Raw genomic sequence first — 11,088 nt, 5'->3', positions numbered from 1 at the left:
TTGACCCGTTGTGGGTGGTACTCGTGTTTCGTCCATGATATTTCTTGGTGTAATGGGTGAAGTGGGTGAACCGATGATTCTGTTTTCTCGTAATAAAACTCTGTTTTGCCTTAGCTTCTTTCGATTTCCGGATCAAATGACAATGGTGACGCTTTGTGAGAGCCTCTAGTATGCATGCACCTGTAGAACCTGCACACTAAACACACCAGTGTAAACCCGAAAATAACAAAGCAAAACTAACAAACTGACACACGTTGCGCACTACTCCCCGGCAACGGCGCCAAAATTTGACGTGATGTCGTGGTCACAATCAAATTTAATCCCAATAACAACTATAGATAGTGGTAAAAGGGTATCGAACTCGGGGAGTATGTGGAAAGTGTGTTGATTTTTTTTAGCTTTGCGAATTAACTACAATTAACCTAATTTGCAGAAAATAAAGTTCAATGATTTGGATTGTTGTTTTAGAAAACTAAATTAATAACTAATTGCAGATAAAAGTTGGTTGTTTAACAGATTAGGAGAACAATGACCATCTTAGGATTCAGTTTCCTTTAACAATTGTGTGAAATTTCAACTAGAAAGAGTTACATAGACATAACTCGTACATACATAATCGAAGTGATAAAAGGGAACAAAGTACTCGGATTTCTAATGCGAGGTTGTTTCCCGATGATCAATTAATCAATAACAAACCCTAACCCTTCCTGTGATATCTCGATTACCAACGGCACCAAGAACGTACGATCGAGACTAGAAATTGCACTATCAATTAACAAGCTACAAACAATTATGCATACACCATGATATTCAAGCAACGCAAGTTATCATTCTAGAAATTCAGAAATAAACACACAAAAGTTCAAGATAAACCTTCTCCTAAGATGATCACCGAGAGTTTTAGCCACACATAGCTTGGTGAATCATCATAACAAAGAGTTCAATGTTCATACAAATCAAAATCACAAACCGAATGTTAGAAATTGTTCCAAGCCAAGCAAAATCACCCAAAATCGCCCCTAGTCTGTTCTCCAACTGATCAATGATGAGAATAACCCAAAAGACACAATAAAACTGATTTTAATGATGGCAGTTACAATTTTCCGCAGCTTCCACCGTAACTTACGGTACCACCGTAAGTTACGGTGGACATAATGTTGTTACGGTGAAGACAATTTGCTTTACGGTGGAATCCAGGTGGAATTCAGGTCCACCGTAAATTACGGTGGAACCGTAAGTTATGGTGGAAACCTGAATTTTGCACTTTGTTTCATCTTTCGTTCCACGCGCGACCCGTTCAACTCCAAACCGTCCAAAGCTGCGTTTTATCCACTTTAAGCTCCCGAACCGCACCTGAAACATAAGCAACCGTAGTCATCTAATTCAAGATAATTACGCGATTAAGTGAAGGATTAATTCGTCTTTTAACATGATTAAGGGTTGTCCAATGGACCACCCGTCAATACCAAACCTATACTACACTATCTTTTCCGCCACATAGAGAAAAATAATAATATACCATAAACGTTGTATAGATAAAATACAAGTGAAGTTCTTTGGGTGGAGGGTTGCTCTAAACCGACTCCCTACAATGTTAGGAGAGATATGTCTTTGATTGCTAAGGATTGTACATGGTATTCTTAAAAATAATTTTAAAATGTATTTATTTAAAAAATATTTTTTTAAGAAAACTTTGTTAAAACCATAAATAATGTATAAACAAATTTGTAAAAAAACCTTATCCAATATGACCTGTATAGGTCCAGTCTACTAGACAAAATTCAACACATCAGTCTTTTTGGAAATTAAAAAGGCTATACGACCCGTATTAAGATTGTCGATTTAAGAATCTAGGGTGTGCCAATAATACGACACTTATACAAACATCAAACATCAGGTGTCTTATTTTTCTTTTGTCGGTACGAGCAATCCCACACTAGTATTATTCCATATATAAATAACCAAACTTTTTGTGCATATCCACTTGTAACATGTGCTTTAAGAGTTTTTCAAAAAAAAAAAAAAAAACTTCATTTTTTAACTTTAACCCAAAGGTTTTAACCTTTTGTAATTTTAACCCTATATAATTTGTTTTTTTAACTTTAACCCAAACTTTTCATTACTTTTAACCCAAAGGTTTTTACCTTTCGTAATTTTAACCCTACATAATTTATTTTTTTAACTTTAACCCAGAACTTTTCATTATTTGCAATTTAACTTCACAACTTTTGTCACTTATACTTTTCATCTTTGGCAAATTTTCGTTTTATGTATAGTTCTTAATTTTTCGAGTTAATACGACACAACGTACAAGTGTGGTTCAACCTTTTTATGTTTTGTTTCAAATTTTGCAAGTTAATATGACGCAACGTACATGTGTGGTTCAAAGTTTTTACCTCTATTTTTTCATGTTAAACAGGTTTGTCGCAACACCTAGCCCCTAGGTCGAGTCAGTGTTGGTGGTCGATAACCATTGTATGACATTAGTACTATTTGACACCGTTTTACGTCCGCCGCAACGCGGCGTGTGCTTTGGGGGTTTTCCAAAGAAAAAATCGTTATGCATATGGTTGTCGTAACCTTGGCTTTGGGGTTTAAAAAAATTATTTTTTTACTTTTCACCCAAAAGTATTTCATAAATTACTTTTAACCCAAAACTATTTTTTTTTACTTTTAACCCAAAACTTTTTATCTTTTGCAATCTATCCTCACAACTTTTTTTACTTTCCACTTTGGTCCTTTACAATTTTCATTTTCCGCAAATTTTTCGCTTTATGCTTGGTTCTGAATTTTGTGACTTAACACGTCGCAACGTGCGTCTTTGGTTTAACTTTTTTACATTTCGTTCTAAATTTTGCGAGTTAACATGACGCAACGTACGTGTGTGGGTGAACGTTTTTACATCGTCTATTTTTCCCCGTTTGACAGGTTTAACAAAACGTATGTATCCTAGATCGACTTAGTTATAAGTAAAGAATTTTCGCTGCATTGCGGCGGGTCTTAATTCTAGTTTTTTTCTATTTGATAATAAAGAGAAGAGTAAACTGCCATTTTGGTCCCTGTGGTTTGTATACTTTTGTCATTTTAGTCCAAATCTCAAACTTTTTAAATCTGGGTCCATGTGGTTTCACTTTTATTGCCATTTTAGTCCAAAATTAAGAGTAAACTGCCATTTTGGTCCATGTGGTTTCACTTTTATTGTCATTTTAGTCCAAATCTCAAACTTTTTAGAACAGTCAAAAAAAGGGATTTTTGAATTTTGGACTAAAATGGCAATAAAGATGAAACCACAGGGATCCAGATTTAAAAAGTTTGAGATTTGGACTAAAATGGCCAAAATGCCCAAACCACAGGGACCAAAATGGCAGTTTACTCTAAAGAGAAATAAAGGACCAATCAAGATATATAGAGTTGACGAAGGGGAAATTCTGTAAATTTTCGCCAGCACCAACTCAACTCAACAAGCGTAAAGTGTAAATCCCCTTTCTTCTGTTTGCAAGAGCAATGGAGAAGAAAAACGGGTCGAAGAAGATGAACATCGCCATCATTCATCCTGATCTCGGAATCGGTGTGTCTCATATTTTTCTTCTTTTCTTTTGTTTTAATCTAAATCGATTCAATTTTGATGCTTGAGATCGTACTCTACAACTTTCACATGTATTCGTTTTTCATAATCGATCATAGTTTTTTTTTGCTCTACAACTTCAAATTTCATCTTCTCCTGCTATGCAAACCTATCTCCATGTTGCGTTCGAATCAGTTTAGGTTTTTTTTTTTTTTTTTTTTTTTTTTTTTTTTTTCTGGGTAGATAATAAGCTCTATTTCTGTGATATAATTCCATAAAATATTTGTTTACAATTATCAGTAGAAAATACGATTGCATGCCTAATCTCCATATACATACATACATGATATGCGTGTCTTCAAATTAATTTTAGACCATAGAGAGCCTCCAAGGGGTCATTTGAGCAGCCCAAGTTTGGTAGGATGTAAACGAAACCAATCTTTAGACTATCTTAAATACATTTCGCGAGACTTCCGTTTGACCATCGGACAATTTCGTTGATAAATGTATTGGCATCACTAATACTATTAAAGTCAGAAGATAAACCGATGAAATGCCCAAACGATCGATCACTACCATTACGGTTTTATCATGAGAAGAGGGTAGAGTAGTAATATAATCGATTGCGATACTTTCTAAGACCAGTTCCGGATCGGTAAAGGTTGAAGCAGACCCGCGGGAGGAAAGAATGAAGCTGGTAGTTTGGCATGTATGACAAGTAGCAATAAAGTTCTTAATGTCCTCTCGCATGTTTTCCGGTAAAAATTGGATGAAAGCTGATGGTAAGTGCGGGTAATTCCAGCATGACCACCCACCACTGAAGAATGAAATTCAGCTAACAGCTGTTGGCAAAGGTCCGAACCTGTCGGAATTACTAAGCGGCCCTTAAAGAAAAGTAACCCAACTGCAAATTGGTAATCAGAAAAGGCTTCAGGTTTGTCACGTAATTGCTGCTGCAGGGCCAACAACTCCGGATTAATGATGCTGGCGTTGCGAAGAAACGCGATTAGGGACGGTTCCAGTCGGGAACACGCAAAAAGATGGGCCGATAATACACGAGACAGTGCATCAGCAGCCCCATTGTTCTTACCCGGTCTGTATACGATATTGAAGTCATACCCAACAAGTTTTCCCAACCAACGCTGTTGTACCGATGTTTGAATAGTTTGGCTTTGGAGATTTTTCAAGGATTGTTGGTCAGTTAAAATGAAGGGGTTACAACTTTGATTGAAATTGAAGGGAAAATTACAGAGAATTAATGAAAGAGATGAGAAAAAAAAAAAAAAAAAGAAACTCAATGCAGAAGATAACCAAGTGTAACAATTTTCTTTTCTAACAACCCATTGTCCTCATGCTCCTTAATTCTTGCCTGCACCCATTCTGTTACCTGCTGATGTGGCATAGTAATGAAAATCATCACATTTGGTTGTTGGTTTCCTGACACGTTCTCTTTGTGGACTGGTCCCATGATTGCATTAGTATTTTCCACCTTGTCTAGCCCATTGATGTTATCATTCACAACAATTTTAAACTCTACCTTCGTGATTTCTGTGATATAGTTTCATAAAATATTTGTGGAAAAATATCAGGAGATAATGTGTAGTTCGATTGCATGCCTAATTGATCTTAGTTATGATATTTTGTTTGTTCTTTCTAATATTTAGGAGGAGCCGAAAGGTTAATAGTTGATGCGGCAGTTGAACTAGCATCTCATGGTCATAATGTTCACATTTTCACATCTCACCATGATAGAAATCGCTGTTTTGAGGAGACACTTGCAGGTCAGCAAATTTGTTTTCTCATTGTTAAAAGGCAAATTGGAAAAGAATAATCCCATCTTTCTGAAATTGGCCGATAATAATCCCAAGTCAGTTACTAGCCAATAATAATTCCACCTCGTCCATTTTTTTTGTAAAATAGTCCGCCGTTAAAATAGCTTAACGTAGTTAAGTGTTTTTCCGAATTACAAACCGATGTTTTAGGGCTTTTGATCAGAACGAGGATACGAGTCGATTGATGTAAAACTTACCTCGAAACTGCCCCCAACCCACGAAAACAGTGCTTCAATTCGGGTGTTTAACTTCCAATTAACAAAATTCAAGCCATTTCGAACACAATTTCGAGGTAAGTTTTACATCAATCGACTCGTATCCTCGTTCTGATCAAAAGCCCTAAAACATCGGTTTGTAATTCGGAAAAACACTTAACTCCGTTAAGCTTATTTTAACGGCAGACTATTTTACAAAAGAATTGGACGAGGTCGGATTATTATTGGCTAATAACTGACTTGGGATTATTATCGGCCAATTTCAGAAAGATGGGATTATTATTTTCCAATTTGCCTTGTTAAAAATATTGAATAACTTACATTGTTCATTTGAATATCCAGGCTCATTTGCAGTTACAGTATACGGATCTTTCCTTCCAAGACACATCTTTTACCGTTTTCATGCGGTTTGTGCATACATACGTTGCATATTCGTTGCTCTATGTGTGTTGTTCAAGTGGCCATCTTTTGATGTTGTGCTTGCTGATCAAGTCTCAGTCGTCATTCCAATATTAAAGCTTAAAAAATCTTCTAAGGTTGCTATTTGTAATTTCATATCTTTAATATAAAGTAGTGTTAGCACTAAGGGTGTTTACGGTCTGGTTTTGACGAGGTTAGGTCAAACCATGAGCCAAACCGTTAGTAACGTTTTTTGATTATTGAAAATCGAAACCGAACCGTTAAATTTAAAACCGAACCAAAACGGTTTGGTTCCGGTTTGGCTTCACGAGTTCACGGTTTGAACTCCTTGAGAGTTTATACGACTTGTCCAAATTAAGACTTGAAATATATATACAAAATTCATTAAGCCAACTAAATAATAAATATATAATATGAAATATCTAAAAAAACTATTGTTAATCTGACGGTCCAGTCCAGTTTATTGCGGTTAGTTTTTCGCATAAACCGTAAACCAAACCGTTCACTATGGTTTATAAATTTTGAAACCGATTGACCGAAAGTTAAGAAAGAAAACCGACCGCAAAACTAAACCGATCACCGGTTTGGGCGGTTTCACGGTTTTAAACCGAACCATGAACACCCCTAGTTTGCACGGTTCAATACAAAACCAATTAAGTACAGAATTACGAGAACCACATCTTTTTGCGGTTCTTACAGTTCTCTGCTTAAAAATGGTTATGTATTGAACGGTGTTCAGTAGTGTTAAATCATAAATGCCATTAGTGTTTATTAATTGAATTTTTTTTTTTTTTTTTAATATAGGTTGTATTCTATTGTCATTTCCCTGATTTGTTACTTGCAAAGCACACGACTATTGTTAGGAGAATATATCGGGCGCCCATAAACTATCTGGAACAATTAACAACAGGGATGGCAGATTTAATTCTCGTTAACAGCAAATTTACAGCATCCACTTTTGCTGCAACATTTAAGTGTCTTGATTCTCAAGGGATAAAACCAGCTGTGCTGTACCCTGCAGTAAATGTGGATCAGTTCAGTCAACCGAATGGTTATAGGTAAAGGATACATACTATCTTTCCGTCTCTTGGTATCTTTCTAGTTTGAGGTTGATCGCCTGTACTTAAAGTTGACGTTTTTTAGGGTCTTAGTTCATATTTTTTATTTTTGCAGGTTGAATTTTCTTTCAATCAATCGTTTTGAAAAGAAAAAGAATATTGACTTGGCAATATCAGCATTTGCAATGCTTAGGTCTCCTGACGTGACATTGACGATTGCAGGCAAGTTTACTTAAATCTTTAAGCCAGTTAATAGTTGAATATGTATGTATGTATTTATTTAATCTTATGTTACAAATTTTTCTGTAGGTGGATTTGATCAGCGATTGAGAGAAAATGTTGATTACTTGGAGCAATTAAAAGTCTTGGCAGAAATTAAAGGTGTGTCTAAGCAAGTCAAATTCATCACTTCTTGTCCAACTTCCGAAAGAAACGCTCTTCTGTCTGAGTGCCTATGCGTTATATATACACCAAAGGTGCATACAAACTTCTATAATCTCAAACATCTAAAATGCATATTATATTTTTTTTATATGTGTATCCTTGAGAAACCTCGAGATTAAACCAATTAAATGGAGAACTCAAAAATCTTTGAAAAGTGTGAATGGATTACCGACCCGTATACCTGGAAAACGCATGGGGTAACAGGAGGGGTCGGGTCGTTTTAAAAGATAGTTGCTTTGGAGCCTTTGGTTCGGGTCAAAATGGGGTTTGACAGATTTGGGTACGGGTCAAAACAGGCTGTTTTAAATGATCAATAGCTGGCTAACATTAAATATGAAACTTAATAACTAGAGCAGGCAGCAGGCCAGTTAGAGCTGTTTTCAGGTTGCGTAGTTTCTTATTGGGATTGTTACATATATCCCCCTATTTGAAACCTTAATTACATATATACCCAAGCTAAAAATTAAATTACATATTTCCCCATCTTTAACAAAAAGACAAATATACCCTTTTCATAAAAACCTCCTCCCTCTACGCATATGTCGTTTCATCCTCCCTGGCCACCGTCAAATTCTTCACCGGCGACCACAACTGGACTGCCAATGACAAACAAAAACGGCGATGAGGGACATAAACGACGACAACGGAACACAACATGCCACGAGGAACAGAAACGGCGAGGAAATGAACTACGTTTTCAAAACTCTTGTTGGCTTCAAAACCTCCACGGCTCCACCGGAACCGACGACAACCGCCGGCCAATCCTAATAGATGCGTTTTTTTATTAATTTCGCGATTAACAGGATTTCTTTTGGTATTCGACTCTTTATTATTTTTGCAATTAGTGTGTTTGATTCAAGATTTCATCAATTTTTTCACGGTAGGTTTGTTCAGGTTTGATTGAAGATGGGGAGGTGAAACAATGGGGTGTGCAGGTGCTGTATACAAGAAAAACTCTGTTAAAATGGAGTATGAATGTTAAAGAAGCACTTTGTTATAATAAAAAAAAAGCCAGATATAAAAAATCACAATATTAAAGTTGAAAACCAAAGCTGAAAGTTAAAATTTAAACTCCAAGTGTGTTATGACTAAAAAAAGGTTGGAAGACAGCCTAGTAATTTTTTTACGGTACGGTTAAGAAAAATTTGGCAAGAGAAGAACGTAAATTGCTAACTAGTGTTAACATAATCTGTGGATTGCAGATTTGCAGGATAGCTTCATCACATAATATGTTTAACCTTAAGTATAGCACATATAAAAAATAAAGAAAGTAAAAACTGATAACGAAAAGAAAAAAAAAACGAAAATAAGGCTTTAAAAAAAATACAAGTAAGAAAAAGAAACAAAAAACTATTACTTAAAAGGGTAAATTTGAGATTTATATGGTTTAGTAAAGAAACAGGGGTAAATAGTCATTCTCTAATTCATTTTTAATGTAAAGGGTATATTTGATATTTTTAGATTTTTGGAAGGGGGAATATGTAATTTATTTTTTGGGTTGGGTAAATATGTAATTTATGAAGTTTATAGGAGGATATAGGTAATTGCCCCTTTCTTATTCAGTGCTAGCTAACTATTGACCATTTATTAAAAAGCCTGTTTTGACCTGTATCCAGTGTTGCCAAACCCGTTTTGACCCAAACCAAAGTCCAAACGACCTGTATTAACCCCCATCCAGAATGCCCGTTTTGCCAGCAGCTAACGTTTTTCTTGGTCCAAACGCCATATAGTATAACTAATGTGATCTACTAGAGGTGGCAATTTTGATAGAGTTTCATACGAGTTGGTCGGTTTGAGTTTCATTTCATCACAACTGGGACAAAAAGTTAGCAACGGGTCAAATTTGTTAACAGGTCAGACGGGTTGAAAGTCATCCACAGTGTATTGTTTTGCATACAACCTTCTAAACCACCATAATCGTGTATTGCTATTATAATATTGTTGTAGTCCTACTGTTTTTGTTATTATACTTGATGCATTAGTATTTATAAATATTTAAAAGGGGTTGAAAAGTGTAATTGGGTCAAACCAACCGTTTCATTCTGTATTAAAAACTGACCCAAGTTTCAAACCTATTTTGACGCGTTACCCAACCCACCTAACCTACCCTGCATTCCACCTACAATCTACTAAAGATTTTTAAACTATATTTGTATTCATACTTTGTGTGTAACTAAGAATTGGTGTGGTTGTAATTCACAGGATGAACATTTTGGTATAGTTCCACTTGAGGCAATGGCGGCCCACAAACCCGTGATAGCATGCAATAGTGGTGGCCCGGTGGAGAGCGTGAAAGATGGAGAGGTAGGGTTCTTGTGTGACCCGTCACCACAAAGCTTCTCATTGGCCATGGCCAAGTTCTTGAAGGACCCCTCGTTGGCAGAAAATATGGGCTCGAAAGCCCGAGCCCATGTTGCTACATCATTCTCTACCAAAACTTTTGGCATCCAGTTGAATCAATATATCATGGATGTAGTGGAACAACACAAACAGACAAAAGCAGATTAAAGAAAGATAATGTTAGGAGTTAAGAGTGGTATTGATCTTCCAGTTGACCTTTTTCGTCCGGTTGTGGCATAACTTTTGGAGCTTCTTGATCCATTTGATTTGTATGTTTCCATACATTTGTTCATAAGTATAATGTTGGAAGAAAAAAAATACAGAGCAAGCATATTTAGAGAAACCCAAAAACATTACTGAAGCAAGTAATTTAAAAAAAAAAAAAAACTGGAATATAGTATGCATAGCCCTATTTCCATTATGTTTGCATGTATTATAGAATAAAAAGTAGTTGAGTCGAATGTCCTTGCGCGACTTGAGTCAAAGTCCATGTGGGGAACGGAACGTTCGAATGGCGTGCCTAAATCTAAATCATATAATTTCTCATATCCATCTTGAATAAGAGAAACTTTTCTCATTGCTGGAGGGTTATATGGAAATTTCTTGATCCTTGTATGTGGATATTTGTTGGAATGAATTGTTAAGTTCAATCAGAGAACAATAGCGTGGCGATTATGCGAAGGTAAATTTATTCTTGATACCTTGTTTTTGGAAATCATAAGAGTTGTTAGGACATCATTTTACATACGTGTAGCTGACATTGAGTTTTCAGTTGTAGATATCATTATCGGGCAGTAAGTTCAAGTGGATTTGCGGACTTGTATATAGACTGAAAGTTATTTGCTTAAATCACATTAGCATGGTTTTATGAGATAAACAAGCTTATTGTGTTCTTGAGATGTCGGTGACGGTTGTGAGGCATAGGCAGTGTTGTAAAAGTCGGATTACTCGGCGAGTACTCGGTCCTCGGACCCCCTCCGAGGCGACTTCCTCCTAGGCGGTCTCAATTAGTCGGCCTCGGGATTACTCGGGAGTACTCGGTGCCTAGTCGGCCTAGTCGGCGCCTAGTCGGACGTAGTCGGCCTAGTCGGTCTAGGCGGTCAACGTGGTTTGTTGACTTTTATTCGGTCAAACTCGGTCAAAATCGGCATACTCGGCCTTGTACTCGGACTACTCGGCCTTGTACTCAGACTAGTCGGACTTGTATTCAGAAT

At 36.4% G+C, this 11,088-nt stretch overlaps 1 protein-coding gene across 1 annotated transcript; it reads left to right on the top strand.

Moving 5' to 3' along the window:
- The first annotated feature begins 3,415 nt into the window (after positions 1 to 3,415).
- LOC110937378 (alpha-1,3/1,6-mannosyltransferase ALG2) lies at positions 3,416 to 10,295 on the top strand. Its single transcript, XM_022179789.2, has 7 exons — positions 3,416 to 3,568; positions 5,230 to 5,346; positions 5,955 to 6,148; positions 6,837 to 7,090; positions 7,206 to 7,312; positions 7,400 to 7,566; positions 9,737 to 10,295. Exons 1-7 carry the CDS (start codon positions 3,505 to 3,507, stop codon positions 10,040 to 10,042), a joined length of 1,209 nt encoding a protein of 402 aa, XP_022035481.1. The 5' UTR covers positions 3,416 to 3,504; the 3' UTR covers positions 10,043 to 10,295.
- Positions 10,296 to 11,088: the final 793 nt, after the last annotated feature.

This window comes from Helianthus annuus, chromosome 4 (assembly GCF_002127325.2).
Source record: "Helianthus annuus cultivar XRQ/B chromosome 4, HanXRQr2.0-SUNRISE, whole genome shotgun sequence".
Classification (NCBI taxonomy): Eukaryota; Viridiplantae; Streptophyta; class Magnoliopsida; order Asterales; family Asteraceae; genus Helianthus; species Helianthus annuus.
The sequence above is the reverse complement of the archived record's forward strand: the minus strand, read 5'-3'. Positions and strand labels throughout refer to the sequence as shown.

Excerpts from the sequence above, each read along its gene's own strand:
- LOC110937378 (XM_022179789.2), top strand. The coding sequence starts at position 3,505 with ATGGAGAAGAAAAACGGGTCGAAGAAGATGAACATCGCCATCATTCAT. Across the intron at positions 3,569-5,229 it reads TCATCCTGATCTCGGAATCG|GAGGAGCCGAAAGGTTAATA; the intron begins GTGTGTCTCATA and ends TCTAATATTTAG. Across the intron at positions 5,347-5,954 it reads TTTTGAGGAGACACTTGCAG|GCTCATTTGCAGTTACAGTA; the intron begins GTCAGCAAATTT and ends TTGAATATCCAG.